Raw genomic sequence first — 19,084 nt, 5'->3', positions numbered from 1 at the left:
GAAACATAACACACACTTGGGGTCGAACGCACAGGTACATATAAAGAGATAACCACGAAAGATGCATTGTCCAAAAGAATCAAGGAAAATCCCAATATGATCACATTTCATCGACTTATTTCAACGATTCCTTTACATGTGCATCATCTAAATGAGATGTTGTGATTGTGGTGGAAGCTCCGTCGTCTCCCTGAAACACAGCACTTGCGTTAATAGGGAAGAAAGTATAGCAAATGGAATCACGTTATATGATCACGCATGATGGAGCTGTCATTATCCATACCTCGTGCTGCTGAAGAATATCTATGGATGTTGCAAATGTAGTGCGCACTTCCGAAAGCTGTTGCGCCGATTCGTATACTTGAATATCAGGCTCTGCATCAAGTGCAGGGGTTGACGCTCCATCAACTGCCTGAAACATAGTACTTGCATTAGTGAGGATTACAATTGTGAAAACATAACACACACCTGGGGTCGACAGCACAGGTACATATCAACGGCTAACCACGAATGAAACATTGTGTAGAACAATCAAACGACAAGAATTCCAGCTCTGATGATGACGCTCGATGGAGCTGTCAGTATCCATACCTCCTGCTGGTGAAAAACATCTAGAAATGTTGTAGATGTGGCGGACACTTCAGCATCTCCCTGAAAGACAGTACTTGCATTAGTATGGATAGATTATAACTGAAAACAAACACCAGTGGACGATAACTAAGGTGTATATCAATTGGAAAGCAGTAACCAAACATTCGGTAAAATAATTACACAATAGAATAAAACTATTACTTGACATGCATAAAACAAGTATGTAGCGGATTAGCCTAGTAAGATTACCTGATACGCGCTAGAAGTGGTTGATAACTGCGACCACATCAAGGATGTAGAATGTTCTTGCTTCAGATTCAAGGGATAGTCAAGAAGTTGTAAAGGTCAATTAATGATTGATAATGAAATGCCAATATTAAAAATAGCCATGTAAGCCAACAGAATACTTGAAAAATGCTCAATACAGCACAGTTACCTGTCCCCATATATATATATACACATTGCGTTTGTGGGTTATGAAATCGAAAAAGAATATATTGATAAATGTCATTATTGAAAAAACTATACACTCATATCAATATCGAAATTATTACAAGGGATAGAACACCTACAATATCAATTAATCCGTTCGATACCTACACACTACCGCAAGGCCGAAAGCTAAATCCGGACACTTGACTCACTGGTGGCGGAATGTGGACGAATAGAGTGGGAATAGCGTTTTCGCGCAATTTCCGTGTCGTTCGCCGTTTATTCTTCTTTGCTACCCAAGAAGTTGTGTACATGTCCAAGGAAAAGTGCCGGCTGCAGATGCAGTATCGATCACCCCTTTTGTCCTCTAAGACTTGTTGGACTCTACTTTCAGCTCATCCAGTGGATATCCGCAATGTCTGACCCATTCTCTTATTCGATCAACAGTTTTCGGGAATACATGCATTGTAGTTCCTTCAGATTTCGTATGGGTCTTCGAAGGGCAACAGCTAATCGAACAGGCAGGCATTGTTGATAAATCTGAAAAGTAAATATCGACATTATTATACAATCTTCAAGAGTAAAGATTTGATACAAAAGTAAATGAATCATACAATGATCAATGCAAGGTTTGTTTTGGTCGCAGGAACTATACCAGTTCATTATGTGCTGCTTAGTATTTGCATAAGTTGCAGAAATGTATAATTGATGTGACTGAAATCTGAACATGTGACTCGTCCCTTGGATGTTCTGTCTTGCACGAGAAGGAAACATGCTTACATTATTGACTGGACCCCCGAAGGATGCAATTCAATCACAATAGTCACAGATGAAAATAAATAGATCTATTGATAGCATAGCAATGGAAACTCAAGTCAATACCAATGAGACCAATGAACATAGCACTATTGTGTACTCTACTCAAAAATAGATAGAAATTTAAAAATCTGCGAAATATGACCAGGATACATGGCCTTACCTTGACCAACAAACAGTTGGATTCAGCAAGCAGAGCAGTATGTTGCGGGAGAATAGGTGGATGGCCACAGGTAGCGCACTGATGGGTATGCTCGAAGCGGTCACAGAAGTTAACGGATAGCACGACGACGAGCAGATTAGCATAGATCTCAGTGGTTCCCAGGTAGCACGTTCAAGAGTTGACTTGCAAAGCACAAAGATGTTCTCATGAGACATATCGAGTGGTTTTTAAAGTATTAGAAACTGGGGTGTGTTTGTGAATGAATGACGTATGTATGTCGTGGTATTAGGGGGGCGGCCTGCTTGAAGGGGAGGCCTGCCTGGAGACACGGGGTCTGAGGAGACCATGTGAACAATGGCCCCTTGGCGTGGGACACCTTTTGAAGTGTACATGTAGTTTGGCACCTTGGCCGTTTGCGCCCGTCACAACCCCCCCATGCCAGCGCGCATCCACCGGCGCGAACCGCCTTTATATCAATATACAGTATATCAATGATAGTATATCGTTGCTTATCATTAACTAATGCCACATACCGGAGATTCTTGTGAGCACAGACCCACACTTCAACCGGTGTATTATAGTGGTCAAGACTGTATAATCCAATGGTAAATGTTAGTATAGATATATGTGTGACTTTTATAGAGACATAACCTACTGAAAGACTTTGAACAAGTGTGTTTTAGTGCATGCATTATCGAGAATATGTTATGTTAGCTTAGATAGATAGATAGTGACCACCCTGCTTCACAGCAACCAGACCTTCACCCATTCGGAGCACAGATGTCTGACGTCCATCCTTGAATGGAGACACACTTGATTCATTTAAAAAATCGAGACAACCGTTGTTAAAATATATGTGGTGTTTTTTTTGTATCTTATTTTCATGACACAAAAATACAAGACTTTAAAGATTATACAGGTCAGGTTGCAGCACAGCGAGAGAAAATCCCTTGTACTGACCGCTGTCACTCAGGAACGTTTCTCTAATGGCACGAACGGCACAGGCGGGTATCACTCTTCGAACGCGGTGTCCAAGCCTCCCGTGAAGCCACCATGTAAAGGAATGATAGGCCACCAGCCTGTACCACCTGTGAAAAGGAATGAAACAAACTGTTTTTAAATGACCAAGATAAGTTTAATAAACGTTTGTTGTCAATGACAATTCTTGTAACTAATGGCATTTTACACAGACAAATGCTATCTAGACAATGCACACTATTCAACGACTTACATGCGTTACAATGATATGTAGATGTAATTTTGGATACAGTAGAAGAACATGAAATAGGAGTGGCATGACAAGCAGAGTATACTTACTCGTTACTCGGATTACGAGGACGAACAGTTGCTCGAAGTTCATGCATAAGCACCATCATTATTCTCAAGAAGGCCCGTGTGAGGCAGGCTGCCCTGAAGTCTGGCAGCTCGGTGATGCATTGCGGTCGTGGCTCGCCTTCCGAAATGTAGGCCAGGCATCCCGAGTTTTCTCGGCAGCAGCAGTTCTTGTCCTCGGTTGGCATTAGCTCGCACCGATTGCATGTGCACCAGGTGGAGACGCCGTCCATTCGACTAGGCCCAGGCTCTTCATCTGTTGATTCGTCCTGCCAACTGCCGTCCGAATCCCCATCGTTTTCACGTGCTTCCCTTTCCAGTAGTTCCTCCTCGGTATACTCGGGATCGTACATGTAGGGCATTATTGTAGCCATTGTGTGTTAAACAAACTAAAATAATTCATAGCGGTGGTACTGGTATCTGTTCACACGGGCTACAAGCGGCGAAGGTAGCTGACCAGAGCACTGAAACGAGTCACAGAATACTCAAAGTAACACAGAGAGAGGAATGAATCGAAAATCGGCTGCTGTGTGTTGTGAAACGGTCTGTTTATGGTGTCCTGCCATTTCCATGGCGACACGTCATTAGCTGAAGCGCAGCGAATGTTGACACGAGACGTGCTTTGGCGTTGGGAAATGGGCGGTACGAGTCTGCTGATGACAGGTTCAGGGGAATTGATTTAGTGCCGCAAAAGCAGGTCAGCCAGGGCGATCGGGGAAAAGATAGGATTATCAGAAAATGGCGGCTCTCTAGTGCTTGTTTTCGCGTGCGTTCAATGGACGAAAACTCGGGTAAGGTCCATAGGAAAGTTTTCTAAAATCGAGACACTTTGGCTTAAAAAAACATGGCCGACCCGTAGGGACAATAAAAATTTTTACTAGACCATGCCTTTAAATCTATTATTGGATTAGACTGTTACAACCTATCCTCCACCGTAATATCATCCAGCATTTCTTGGTACATTGGCCAATTCCAACATTGACTATTGCAATACCATGCGGACAGGGATCCCTGCATGCAGAATTCACTGCCTACAGGTTGCTCAGAATGCAGCGGTCTACCCAAAACCACAGCCGTGTCTTCGTCCCACCGCTCAGTCCATAGGTTGCCAGTACATCAGAGGATCCTTTTTATGGTCCTCTGTGTGGTCTTCAAGTGTATTTACAGACCTTAAAATTACTCTTGATCATCCAAGGCCATCTCTTTGCTCTTCTGCTCAAAAGCTACTGGCAGTAACCACATTTCAATTAGTTTACAGAGGCGAGAGACGCTTTGCTTTATTTGGTCCTCCGGCTTGGAATGCTCTCCCCTCTGATCTTCAGAATCTCATGTCTTTCCAAGTATTTTGAAAATAAACGTAAAACTCACCTTTTTATCTATCACCTATGCAGCTTCCCTTAATGGAACTTGTAATTCAACATCTGTGCCCAGAAACAGTCGCTTTTCGGTTATCACTAAGGAACTAGCATGGAATAAATACATGAAATCAAATAAGTAGTATTGTGTGTGAGAGAAAGTAGTACCTAGTGGAAAGAGTGTTGGGGGTGTGTGTCAGAGTGAATAGCAGGGTAGAGAGGGTAAGGGCAAGAGTGTGGTACAGGGTTAGGTGCCATGTGTATATAGTTGAATGTGTGTGAGGGGAAGAGTGGCAAGGAAGTAAGATTGAGTGTAGTGGTGAAAGTTAGAGGGTAAAATAGAAGAGTTGAGAGTTGAAGATGGTATTAGGAGGTGGTGAAAAGGCGTACCGATTAAATGGAGGAAGAGTGTGAAAGAACCTGAGGCAAATAGATTGGAAAGGGGAGCACAGGAGGGAGAGGAGAGAAGAGAACGAGGAATTAAAGGAGAAGTTGGAGGACAGAAGTAGGAAGACTGGTGGGTGCATCTGGTGAGTGGACAAGGCGAGAGTACAAGGAGGAATAACAAGGAGTCAGAGGGAAGAGGAGGAATACTGAATATAGAATAAGATGATGCAAGTGAAGGGAGAGGAGCAAATTGGAGTGGGCAATAGAGAGTAATTTGGTGAGAGACGGGAAATAGGTGATTTTCCCAATGTGATTGGTTGCCTATCTGCTGGGAAGAACTAGAGTACTGTCTCAGAGGATGTCATATAGAGAAGGTCTCGGGTCCCCGCACCCACCGTAGGGTAGTGAGGGATACCAAGTGTTACCGATCTCTATCTGATGAACCTAGGATAGGGGGATACAGCCTAAGGGAGGCTGATGGACCAGCTAAGAGACATTACCTGTCCTCCTTAATCACTTATGAAAACCCAAGAAACCTGTTAATAAAAACCCTGGTAACATATTGAATTTGTGAGTTTAAGGCCACTTGTGACAGTGGATTGTGCATGCACGATTCTCTGAGGTCTGATATGGTTCAGCCACATGCAAAGTGTTGGTTCCTTCACCAGGTGGATCAAATATCCAGAAAGAAAGACAGAGGGGCACTAACCATAGGAGTGTACAATATGCATTGGTAATCATCTGTAGAAGAAGGTATGATCTAATACAACATATGTCAGAGGACAAGGTAAGAACGCACACAAAAATACATACACAATGTTCCTACCTTAGCATGTAGAGAACAATAATAATAAATACTATAACTAGCAAAGACGACAAAGCCACCATTACTGCTATGATCGGTGTTTCATCTGCAAGACAAAAAAAAAGAAAACAGATACATTACCCTCAAACAGAGCAATCGGCAGCGATTTAACATCAATGTATTTGTTAAACAGCATATAGTGCCACAGATTGCGGTTTGGAAAGTCGAAAGAGGTGCGTTAGTATGGAGCAGGTAAAAGTGCAGTATACATATGTTGAAGGTTTGATCTGGAATCCTCATTTCAGCCAGTACCATTCACAACGTTAAGACAGAAATGAGTGCGAGTCGGAAGGGGTGTGGGGAATGGGTGGGTTTAACATCTGTAATGCACACATCTCTGAACAAGCTAAAATTGGGCATGCTGTCAGGCACAAGTAAGGCAATAAGGAATCCCAGAAGGGGGCATTTGAGCTGTAATGTTTTTTGAAATGCCTCTTTTCATCTTTGCCTGAGGAAGTTAAGACCACAAAAGCATGCAAATTATATATGGGATACATTACTCACCGTAATCATATTTCTGCATATTTCTGATGTTTATATCTGCTTATATTCACATGCTGTGCATAGGCCGACATCTAGTGGAAGCTGTGTAGTATTACAGTTGTATCTGAAACTCGAAAAGGGACGTCGACAGGGTTGTGCCAGTAGTACTATCCCTAGTGTGACATCAACTGTACCCATGGTCCTCACGCGTCAAGGTCTCTCAGATTTCTGACATGGAGTTGTAGCATGAGTACAATTGTATCCAGATATGTATCAGACAAGCTCATAAGCATCCATGCGCCCTCTCTCCGAGGGGGGGGGGGGAAGAGTGGGCGCATGTGAACCTAAGCAGATACAAGCATCAGAAATACGATTACGGTGAGTAATGTATCCCTCCTGAGGCTTGTGGAACCTGCTTAGATCACATGCTGTGCATAGATTAGCGAGCAGTGTTAGAAGAAGGTTGTGGGATGGGAGAAGGTTCATGGGCAAACAGATGTCTTAGAACCGCTTGTCCCACCTGTGTATCTGTCTTGGAATGAGTGTTAATGCAGTAGTGCTGAGTGAAAGTGTGTATTGAGCTCCATGTAGCTGCTTTGCAAATACTGTCTAGAGGGAGATTTGCAATGAAAGCCAGAGTGGCTCCTCTACTCCTTGTGGAGTGAGCTCTGGGCATAAAAGGCAGTGTTTTGTTTGATAGGGAATAGCACAATTGTATACATCCGACTACCCACCTAGAGATGGTATTCTTTGAAATGCGGTCACCTTCTCTGCCTGGCGCTATGGAGACAAACAGTTGATCTGTTTTTCTTAGCGGTCTGGTCTTGTCTACATAGTAGAGGACCACTCTCCTCACGTCCAGTATGTGGAGTTTTACCTCAGCTGAGCTGGTGGGTTTCTGGAAGAAAGCTGGTAGCTCAATAGACTGGTTTACGTGAAATTTAGAAATGATCTTAGGGGAGAACCTAGGGTGAGTCCGTAAAACCAGCTTGTCTTTGTGTACAACAAAGAAAGGATCCTGCGCTGATGATGCTTGTATTTCACTAACTCTTCTTATGGAAGTCATGGCCACTAAGAAGGCAGTTTTACAAGTCAGGTGTTTGAGACTAGATTTATGCATCGGTTCGAAAGGGGGTCCCATAAGTTTAGCGAGTACGACATTGAGATCCCATCCTGGCGTGGGGTTTGAAATTGGATGGTGGAGCCTCTTTACTCCCTCCATGAATGCTTTGATGACAGGTACCTTCCACCATGAGACCTTAGTGGGGGGGGGGGGGGAGTGGTAAAGGCTGACAAAGCCACCGGGTGGACCTTTAGTGAGTTGAATACTAACCCTGCATCTAGCAAGTGGAGCATATAAATTAGAATGTGGGAAGGAGTACATTTTATGGCATTCATTTGTTTAGATTCGCGCCAAATTTACAAATCTCCTCCACTTGTCAAAATAACAGTGCCTAGTGTTAGGCTTTCTTGATTCTTTTGAGATATCCATACATCTTTGTGGCAGATTAAGATGTCCAAACTGACCTCAGAAGCCATGCTGCCAATTTCATTGAGTGAGGTTGAGGGTGCACTGTTAGTCCCCCATGCTGAGTGAGCAGATTGTACAGGCACGGAGGTTTGATGGGATCGCACATCCAGTTTGCGCAGCTGTGGATACCAGGGTTGTCTTGCCCACATAGGAGCAACTAGGATGAGCATCACCTGTTCCTTGTGGATTTTTTTCACCACCTTCCTCATTAGAGGAGTTGGAGGAAAAGCGTAAGCAACCTTCCCTGACCGGTTCATCCATAGGGCGTTCCCCCCTTGGAGCCTGGCTGGGGGAACCTGGACGCGAAGTCTGGGCATTGTCTGTTTTCGCTTGTAGCGAACAAGTCTATTGTGGGGAAACCCCAGTGAGAGAAGAGGTGTTCTACTATTCCTGCGTGTAGTTGCCAATCGTGTTCTTCTGGTAGGGGATCTCTGCTCAATGAGTCTGCCAGAGAGTTCACTTTCCCTGGAACGTGCTGCGACGATAGGAATATTTTCCGTTTGAGTGACCATTTCCAAATTTGCTGCGCAAGGCAGGACAGATTTGGAAAACGTGTAACCCCTGTTTGTTGTTGATGTAAAGCGGCGAGGTAATTTGGGGTTTAAAAACACGGGGAGAGTATACCTTCGGATAAGGTTACGCATTACCTTGGGAGTACATAAACAGCTAATGTAACATAAGTTTTCTTATGTTGCAGACTAAGCATAACCTTAGGTGCTTCGACTTGACTATTTGAAAGTGTCAACACTGTTGAAATTGACTGTGCCTCTCCTCCGCACACACCACAGACGGACAGGTATGACTTTGTAATACTGGATTTGATGTCACGCACTCAATGGTGATGGGGTAGGGTGAAAATAGCCTCTTTTTAATGTTACAAGTTGACTTGCTTAGTACATTGGAAAGTAAACCATTCCACTCTACACATGAGAGATAGTAAGAAATGCCATACACCTTTTTCCCATATACGAGAGAAGTCAGATTGACTTTCTCCTATTTTATTTCACAGAACATGTCGCAATTTCGCCCCTGTGGGGCTTGCAGATTGGGTCAAAGGAAGAAATAATGGGTCCTGAAGAATATGATACACGAAAGACATCATTGAAACCGGTCGACCAGACATACAGATGTCACCTCATTTAGAGTGACACAAGAGGACTTATGCATTTTTAGGAAGAATTGTTTGAATCAATGTTACAGAATTTGCGTTTTCTTTTATAGATACATCATGCACTCTTGCACAGTTGAACTGTCTATGCACTGTAAAGAAAGAGTTTAGTATTGAGTGCATGTTGTGACGAGAGTCTCTTGCGACATTTATACTCTTGAAAAATGTTTTAGAAATTACTCCTGGGTTAACCAGACACACCTCACGGAGGGCAATTAAATTGTAGATTATCTGACGTCGAGTCCCATGTGACCTGCTTGTTTGACCCAAGGTTGCAGTCGGGAAATGGTTTTCCCGCAACTGCTTTGTTTTTAACCTGTTTGGGCTAACTACCCATAGTTGTATGAAATTTGTGTGTACAAAGTTTACTGTGGAAAGTTTACTGTGGAAACTTTTCGTGGAAACCATCCCACTGCAAATTGATATAGGGTGAGAATAGTCCCCATGTATTCCCCGCCTGTAGTCGGTGCATCAGCGCTCTCCAGGGTTAGGAACATCATGCAGGGCTAGAATAGTGTGTCCCTTGTAGGGAAAGGGTTAGGACTGCATTAATGGCACAATAAACTAACTAGCTCTAGTGAAGCTTCTGTTCCTTATTGTGTTTTGTGTGTTACTGTTGTTGATGTAAAACATTGCTGTAGTGCTGTCTGTTAGGATTTGCACAGATTGGGTCGCTAGGTGAGATTTGAACACCTAAGGGGCTTTGAATACTGCCAGTAGTTCTAGTAGATTGATGTGGTTCTGTGCTGCCGCGTGAGACCACAGACCCCGAGCTGTGAGGTGAATGTAGTGAGCCCCCCACCCAGCGAGTGAGGCGTCAGTCATGACAATCGCTTGTACTTCCGGACCGTAGAAGGATTTCCCCTTCAGCAGATTTTCTCTTGTCCACCAGCAAAGATTTTGTACTAGTGTTGGCAAAATGACCACTAGAGCATCCCACTGACCACTCGCCTGAGACCACTGTTTTGCCGACCACTCCTGCATGGGTCGCAGTCGCACGTGAGGGACCAGGTAAATGCAAGATGCCATCATGCCTAGCAAACGCATCGCTTTGCACACCCTTATCTGGCGGCCAGCCTGATGATGTGGTATTTGCAGTAGCATATTTTGGACTCTTTCCTCTGATGGAAAGACCAACCCCTCTTGTGTGTCTGTGACAGCTCCTAGGAACGGTCCGGTTGTGCTTGGCACTAGGCTTGATTTTTTCTCGTTGATGGACAAGCCCAATTAGGTCGATAGTTCTCTGAATGTTTTGCCTGCAAATTATGGGTGGCCTCCCGGTAATCAGCCAGTCGTCCAGGTAAGGGTACACTGGGATTGCCTCCCTGTGCAGGTGTGCTGCCACCACCGCCAGTACCTTCGTGAATACCCTTGGAACAGATGCTTTTCCAAAGTGTAGCACTTTGAATTGGTAGTGCTGGTTTGCTATCTTGAAGCGCAAGAATCTTCTGTGCGCTGGAAACGTTGAAATATGAAAATAGGCCTCTTTCATATCCAGTGTTGCCATGTAATCACATTTTTTTTAGTAGAAGTATTACCTCTTGTAGCGTAGTCATGCAGAACTTTTGTGGCTTGACATATTTGTTTGCAGGGCGCAAATCTAATACTGGGCGCATTGTTAGATTTTTTTTTGGGACAAGGAAGTAAGTTGAATAAATACCCTCATTTACCTGGTTGGCTGGGACAACATTGTTGGCATCCTTTAGTAGAAGCGTGGCGACTTCCTCGAGGAGGATACGCTGGTATTCCTTGGAATGGGTCTTTTCTCATAGGGGGTGGTTCCAGGGTTACTCCAGGAGCTCTGTACAATATCCGCCTGTTACAATGGACAGCACCCATCTTTCTGGTGATTAGTTCCCATGCGTGGGTGAAAGTGGATATGAGCCCTCCTACTGGAGAGACATGGGAGGGCACCTGTAGTGGATAGTCACTGCTTTTGAGGTGGAGTGTCACCTCGGGAGAAGTTGCCTCTACCGCGTCCGCGGGATCTGCGCTCTCCTCTTGGGTAATTCCGGGAGGACTGACCCCGATTGTTTCCCCAGTTAGTACCTTGGCTTTGGGTATAAGTGGACCCCCTCTGTGAATTCTGGCCACGTGAGCGATGAAAATTCCTGGTTCCACTCTGCACAGTAGGTTTATTGGTCAGTTGGCCCAATGACTTAAGAGTATCGTATTCTTTGGCCATCTTTAAGGCATCCTCAGCAGCCTTGCCAAAGAGCACATTGGGCTCAACGGGCATGTTGATAAGGGCGCTTGCGTCTCTGGTTTAAAACCTGATTGGGGCAACCAAACGCGACGCTTGATAATAGTCCCTTCTGCTATTATCCTGCCTACATTGTCTGCATAGTCAAGATTGGTTTGTAATAAGCAGCTTGACACTGCTCTGCCTTTTGCGGCCACCTGGGCAAGCTGAGACTTAAGTGGTTCCGGGCCCAAAGACAGTACGGCTGTGACCTCATCCCATTTGTGGCAGTTGTAACTGGCCAACAGGGTAGAATTGTTAGCAATCCTAGTCTGGAATGCCGCAGAGGAGGCTACCTTTCTGCCCATTGTGTAAAGTCTCTTGCTTTCCTTGCCGGGCAGGGCCTCAGAGGAAGCTAGGCGAGTACCAGCCCTCTTCCTTGTTGTAGTGACAACAAATGAATCGGGCGTCAGTTGCCCGCTGATATACAGCGGGTCAGAAGGGGCAGGTCTAAACAGTTTCTCTATGCAGGGGTTCACTGCTCGCGTAAGATTAGGGGTCTCCAGCGATGGCTGTATTGTCCGCTGAATGGACTGGAGGAGAGGGATAAACTGCGTAACAGCCTTATCTTCTAGGATTTCTCCTACAAAATCCTTATCTTGTTGTACGTCCCGAGTCTCTATTTGAAAATGCTCTGCTGCTTTAACAAGCACTTCATTTAATAGGGGTTGGTTGTCAATGGGCGAGTCCATGACCGGGGGATCCTGATCAACAGGTAAGTCCATGGGATACAGATTTGCCTCATGGTCAATCTCAGGGTCTTCATCATCCCCGTAATAAGGGTCTGCTGCCTCTTGAATAGAGAGGGCTTCATGGTCGGCATCTGGGTCATAGAGATAAAGGACAGTGCGTTGCCCTGGATTCTCAGGGCGAGACCTCTTAGCAGGGGGTTGAGCAGGGATATGTGACCCAGAGGGTGCTGTAGTGGGGGGAGTGGAGTGGAAACTTTTGAAATAGGCATGGTCCTTTTCATAGAATTTGGCCATGAAAGACATCCTCCTCATGACCCAGTCTATATCCTCAGCCAACCATTGTGCAGAACTAGGGATTACCAGTGGTTGAGAAGGGAGCCCTAAATCTTCATCTGTTGGAGGAAGTAATACAGGTTCTTTGGGCCTAGCCTCCTGAGATTTCTCCCTATGAGGGGTCTTTGAGGACTTCTTTTTGGACTCTCTCTCCTTACCCTGGCCCCCTGAATCGTGTTTCCCCGACTGTTTGGGGCCTAGTACCTGACATGAAGTAGAATGTCGAATTTCGGGTGCGGGCTGACCCAGAGCCTCGTCCGTAGACAATCAGCAATCAGTGGGAGTTTTTCGGCCAACTGCTGTGCCGTCCTTTGACCTGTCATGCGGCGATCTCTAACGAGAGTGCCCAGAGGACAGAGATTCCACAGACCTTTCCCTGGACATCGTGCTTTGCCATCCACTCGACATGTGTGTTGAGGCTCTGCCTTGGGTTGTGTGCTCAGTGGTGGATGAAATGATAGCGCTTCCGCCGCGGGTATTGTCCCCATAACAAGGCCGCCGGCCTGTCTTCTGGGGTCGGGTTGGGTAACCGAAGCCACCCCGTCACCTTCACCGTCAGAAACCATGGCGTTGCTGCCATCGCTGAAAGCACCTTCTACTTCCATGGCCTTGAGTATCCTGGCGTAGTGGGCTCAGCGTTTAGTATATCAGTCCTTCAAAGTCTTGGGCTTGAAGAGCCTACACGCTCGACAAGAACCCTCGGCGTGGTCTCTCGGGAGACACCGGTTACACACTAGGTGTTTATCGACCCATGGAAATTTCCTATTGCACTTGGGGCAAAATTTAAAGGGGGTCTTGTCCATAACGGAAAGCTACAGAATCTAGGCGAATTTAGTGTAAGAAAAGGGGCATATACATTCTAAAATGACCACCCCATCTCTCCCTACTGTGTGGGCAGAAGGCTGAAGCGGGCCTCCAAGGCCAAAACGGATCCGTTGCGGGAGTCTTCCGACGGTCGTTTTTCTTATCTTGAACGGCGTCTGATGTTTCGCTAGTCAGTGATATAAAAGATAGCAAGAATAAACTATCGGTAAATTGAAAAATAGTAAATGGCTATAAGCCGAAAGAGGAACTCCGCTAGAAGCATCCGTCTAGAATAGAGGAAAAAAACAATCTAAGAGACCTCGACGCTTGAGGGATCATGGATACAGTGGCCGTCACACTATTACTGGCACGCCCTGTCGACGTCCCTTTTTGAGTTTCGAAAACAACAACTGTAATACTCTGCAGCCTCCACTAGAGGTTGGCCTGTGCACAGCATGTGATCTAATCAGATTCCACAAGCCTCAGATCTCGATCTCTTATATATATATATATATATATATATATATATATATATATATGGTTGAGAGCAAATACCACAAATACCGCAAGCATGGTGAATAGAGGTCATGACGCAGTAGTGATGGCAAGTAGGATATTCACCAGGGGTAAGAGCAATAAGTGGAGCAATAAGGATAGAATGAAGGGATCAGGGAAATGCATGACTTGCCATAAACACCAAGAAGTGGGAGGGTGAAAAAAGGGAAGTTTAGATAAAATAAATGCTAACAGTCCATTGAGATTAGTGTTTTCAAAATCAGTATTCGTTCTTAAACCTCTGAAGTTTGCATGCAACCCTGTCACTGGATTCTAGAGAGGCTCTAGAACTGCATTTACCGGCCTGTAGAGATGTGAGCATCTCGAATGTCTTAGGGCAATTTGTGTGTCAAGCTCATGTACAGAATGAACTTCCATAACATTAGTGCGCAGACCAAATTAAGGCATTAGTAGTTGGCTGCATCTCAAATGGACCCCCCCCCCCCCCACAATATATTCCTCCTTTCCATTGCATTCAGGGGACACAGTTTGGAAAACCTCAAGTCACTAGTCAAGCAATGGATGCCATTGAAAGGACAAGCCCATGGAGGTGCCTGTGAAGAAAATAAACTGTTGTATGACAAAGGAATCTAAGATCTTGGAAGGGAGATTGCTTTGAAGAATTCAGCAGATCATAAAATTAAAGCCACAAGACAATGGAAAGCATGCATGCTGGGACACTGGTGATGTTAGCAAGCCATGCATGGCTCTGTTACTGAATGCAATACAATCTCAGGCATCAGCGGCTCACCTCTTCTCTCCTGGGAGTCATTGTCACCTGCACAAGTTAAAAACAAAGTGAAGGAGGCATTTGTATTATCTTACATCGGAGAGAACTTGTTTCCTTTTTTTGTATAACACAGTTATGCTTTCGAAAAAGCATAAATCCCAAAAATAGCTACTTTCAGAGCAGCTATTTTTGGCAATAAATAGTAATACCAGCATTTCCACAAACTGTCGCCAGGAAATCCAAGTATCTAATAGAGTTCAGTTTTCAGACTATAAAACTTCCAGGTATTCACTTGATGGAGGTCTCCCGGAATTCAATCCCATACCCTGATTTATTCTAAAAAAACTTGTTTGATTAATGTAACCCATTTTGCTATGAGATGTGAACCTCCACCTGTCACTTAAGCACATTATAGATGTCTGTTTAAACCAAACTATGAACTTCATCTTACCCACACCATAGACCTCCATCTTACCTACACCATAGACCTCCATCTTACCCACACCATACACCTCCATCTTACCCACACCATACACCTCCATCTTACCCACACCATACACCTCCATCTTACCCACACCATACACCTCCATCTTATCCACACCATAGACCTCCATCTTACCCACACCATAGACCTCCATCTTACCCACACCATAGACCTCCATCTTACCCACACCATAGACCTCCATCTTACCCACACCATAGACCTCCATCTTACCCACACCATAGACCTCCATCTTACCCACATTATAGAGTTCTGTTTTAACCAAACTATAGACCTCATATTCAAAGTAATTTACTCCAAAATCCTTTAGCAATGATGTACTCAGATTTCCAAACAAATGTAAAGCCTGTTTAGTTCCAGTGAAACTTCTCCGTAAGTGTTGACCAAATCTCTGTAGTAGGCCAGAGATGATCTATGTTTGCCAGGACCGATATACCCGGCATGAGCCTCAACATCTCACACGCGTAGCAATAATGGTTAGTAAGCACAACAAATTCCAAAAAGCAATCTTAGTTCAGAATGTTAGCATTGTGCTTTATAACCAACAGCAACACATTGAGGAAGCTGGACTGGTGCTTCTTTCCAAGTAAATGACTGCCCTATTCGCTGTCCACCATGAAGCAGGTAATATACAACATAGGAAAACTTTGGTTAACAATATGCCGGTGTACTGTTGTGTCAATCAGAATCTTTGGTCATTTCGTTGTCCTCCACACCGATTCCACCCTAGAGATTTATGAGGCTAATAATAGATTAACATTTACCATAAACTAGAATAGGTTTGTATAAAGCACCACAGGGGCTATATAAAACATTCTGCATAGCTACGGAAGAGTTCTACCCAACTGAACTAGCATCACTAAGCAGCTTTGGCCCTCGAGTCGAAAAACAGTGGGTTTTCATGACAACACTCAATATGTACATCATTTCTCATTTGGATCCACAGGATGCAAAACCTAGTTCATGATTAATTCTGTTTGTTATCCTTAAACCTGAACTGGCTGTGGATCGCAAGGACCAGTCCACAAAGACAAGTGGATGGTAAACCCCTGTTACAATGGGAATAGGTCTAAATAACAATCCTAAACAAGTGGTTATGGCTATTAACACACTCTTGGTATTCCACTGATAATTTATGTGGGATGGGCAGGCTGAAAAAGTTGGCGAGTTCAACATCTTTCATGAAGGCTACAGGTTTTCTAAAGAGATGGTCAACCCTGGTATTTCCAGCCATGGCCTGGTGGCATGTGCATGATCCCCCGGCTCAGGCCAGGGGAGGAAAGGACCACTTACCACCCTAATCCTCACAGACCAGCTGCAAACAGAGGTGTTAGGCAACCTGTAAAAATACAGGTAAATATTAATTTTTAGCTGAGAGCAAGGACTGATCGTAAGAAGAGTGGAAAGGAGATCAGAGGGGGCTGGGAATTCTTCCATCTTCCTTCTGCTTTGCGAAGACTGAAGAAGAGTGAGCCCAGGCTGGGTGGGACTGCGAGAGCTCATGAATGAGTTGGGAGGATCATTAGTGTCAGGAGTTTATAGAAGGGATGACTGATATAGTTTGCAGCATCATCAAGAGACAGAAGAGAAAAGAAGAGAGAAGGGGAAAGATCAGAGTGAAGGGAGGATAGTGTGAGAAACCTGAAGGTGTCCCCTAGCTAGTGCCCGAGGATCTGTCATCCAGGTGGCCAGGATACAGCCATCGCTATTGGATCCAGTTCCTGGGGTGGACCAGTGAGGGAGGATCATTCAGAATATTGGGAACGAACTTTTATTTGGTTAAAGGAACTTTGTTTTTGTTATTTAAATATTTCAGGCCCGAGGGCAAGTGACTGACAGGAAACGAGACTTGGCCCCCCCTATTTGTATCAGATGTGATGTTTTGGCAATAGATTTCTTAGTATAGGCCCTTTATTTTGACAACGCCACTCGGAATGCCTTATTTTTCATTTGATTGTCGACACTTGCTCCCATCTTAGATTTAGTTTAAGATTAGGCGTTGCAGGGGGGCGTGGCTAACTGCCGAACGAATGAGACGTGAACCTCCATTGCTCCTGTGCCGCCAGCCGAATCCTGCATCCATCCTACGCATCTATCCACCCCAGAAGGCTTAAAATTCCTCCTACAGCTGTGAGACTATATGCTGCATCGACCCCCAACGAAAACCAGAGCAGAGGTGCTGTAAGATCCCGTAGAATTGTAGTTTTGTGGCCGCGATCCCCGCGCCGGGCAGCGCTCCCAAGATGGCCGCCATGAGACCGATGTAAGCAGTGGACGGAGGGATCGAGACGTGGCAGCAGAGGGCGAGCTACAGTGAGGATAGTGTGAACAAGCCTGGCCTGGAGTCTGGGGACCACCTGTGGCAGCGAGACACTGATCCTCCTGGTGCCTGTCAACACGAGGGACGGGCCCCCTGTGCGAACCGGCGTACGTGTTGTGGTACCAGCACTCCCGCCCCTGAGGCAAGGGGTGATACGGCGCTGATCCGACTTCTGCGACAGAGGGGACACGTTTGTGCGCCGCCTACCCACTCCTGGCGGCGTCCTTCACATGCTGGAACGCATCGAGGCCTGCTCATCGGGTCACTACCTGATACACCGCCTGCAACGGCGCGGGCGCTCTGCATTACGTAGAGCACCTGTGGAGTCATCTACACCCTGCAATCACTGTCACCTGCGGCTCCGTTCCGGAGAACAACAGTAAGGAGAGGGGAGCGGCAACGGGCGGGGGCTTGAGCTTCAAGACACTGTCGATCCCCCGACCCCCCCTTTGCTCGTTGGAGCGGCCCTGCTGAAGCCCTGGTGTTCCCCCTGGATCTACGAAGCGAGCAAGGGCTCAGGACTGGAAGAACCCACGGGCCTGTCCCCGGAGCGCGGACTAACATCCTTGCCCCGACCCTGCCCCACCCAGTGAAAGGAACCACGACACAGCGGGCCCAGGAGGGTCCCAGCGACTGGTGGGCGCACTGATCACGAAGTGCCCTTGGGCCAACAACATCACAAGTGCCGCAGCTCGCTGGGTGTTCCGCCCACGTGACGCCTGGACTCGGCGACAACACTCCTGGCCCAGCAGCACTGCCAGCCTCGTGCCCCGCCGCTGTCCCCCCTCACCCCGCCCGGGACGAACCCCGGCCGGTGCCGGACTAGATACCCAGCAATGGGGAAGGATAAACCCAGAAAGACCTCTACGCAGAGCAGAATTGAACAATACGCTACCACGCCGGTGACTCGCTCCCCGGAGAGGTTGCAAATATCTGAGTCAGACTGCATGGAAGAGGATATCTCCCTCAGAGATATAATGAGTGCCATTGCCAGCTCCAGAACTTCAATGGAAAAAAAGATGGACAGTATCGGTGCGGACGTGTCCCTACTAAGACATGACCTGCAAAAACTGACCTCACGCACTGGGGAGGCGGAGGCACGAATTTCGGAAACCGAAGACAGCCGACGAGGGATAAACCGCAATGTGTCCGGCATGATGGCACGCATCAAGCACCTGGAGGCTAGAGTGGACGATGGCGAAGGCAGATCCAGGCGCAACAATGTTTGCATACTTGGCCTTCCCGAGAAGGCGGAAGGGGAACTCAAGGAATGGCTTGTGGACACATATGACACGCAATCCTTCTCGAAATATTTCTCCACTGAACGGGCCCATCGCATTCCAACTGGAAGGGTCACCCCAGGAGCACCGCCGCGCACAGTTACCACAAGATTTCTAAACTATAGAGCTAGGGACACAGTGCTTCAGCTGGCGCGATCGAAAGGGACGATCACGTATAACGGATCAAAAATCGCCTTCTTCCCTGACTTTACCAAGGAGGTGCAAAAGGCATGCCAGTCATTCGATCCGCTCAAGAGGCGACTCCACTCACTGGGTGTCAAATACGGACTAATCTTTCCGGCCCAGCTCAAGATTTACCACAAGGGGACATCGGTGCATTTCACAGATCCCAAGGAAGCGTGGAGTTGGGCCGAGAGGCACATAGATGGAGACTGGGGCCCTGGAGGGGGGGGGGGAAGAGAATGCAATAGACCACATCCTGAGCACCCACCCGACATGGATCTGCAACAGCAACAACAAATTGAGAATCAGCACCAAGAAAA

The 19,084-nt window shown here is 46.1% G+C and overlaps 1 protein-coding gene across 3 annotated transcripts in view; it reads right to left on the bottom strand.

Moving 5' to 3' along the window:
* The window catches only part of PTPRA (protein tyrosine phosphatase receptor type A), an 874,792-nt gene that overhangs the window by 355,382 nt on the left and 500,326 nt on the right, over window positions 1-19,084 (bottom strand). For 2 of the 3 annotated variants that reach the window (XM_069632225.1, XM_069632226.1), the window contains 2 exons: window positions 14,501-14,527; window positions 5,903-5,987 (listed from right to left, as the gene is read on the bottom strand). In XM_069632225.1, coding sequence (XP_069488326.1) covers window positions 5,903-5,987; window positions 14,501-14,527 — 112 coding nt within the window. The remainder of the gene's footprint in view (window positions 1-5,902; window positions 5,988-14,500; window positions 14,528-19,084) is intronic. The other variant, XM_069632227.1, reaches the window with a different exon arrangement.

The sequence above is a fragment of the Ambystoma mexicanum genome, chromosome 6q (genome assembly GCF_040938575.1).
Source record: "Ambystoma mexicanum isolate Mex_15411 chromosome 6q, UKY_AmexF1_1, whole genome shotgun sequence".
Lineage (NCBI taxonomy): Eukaryota > Metazoa > Chordata > Amphibia > Caudata > Ambystomatidae > Ambystoma > Ambystoma mexicanum.
Note: the sequence above shows the minus strand (reverse complement) of the source record. Positions and strands in the feature narration are given on the sequence as shown.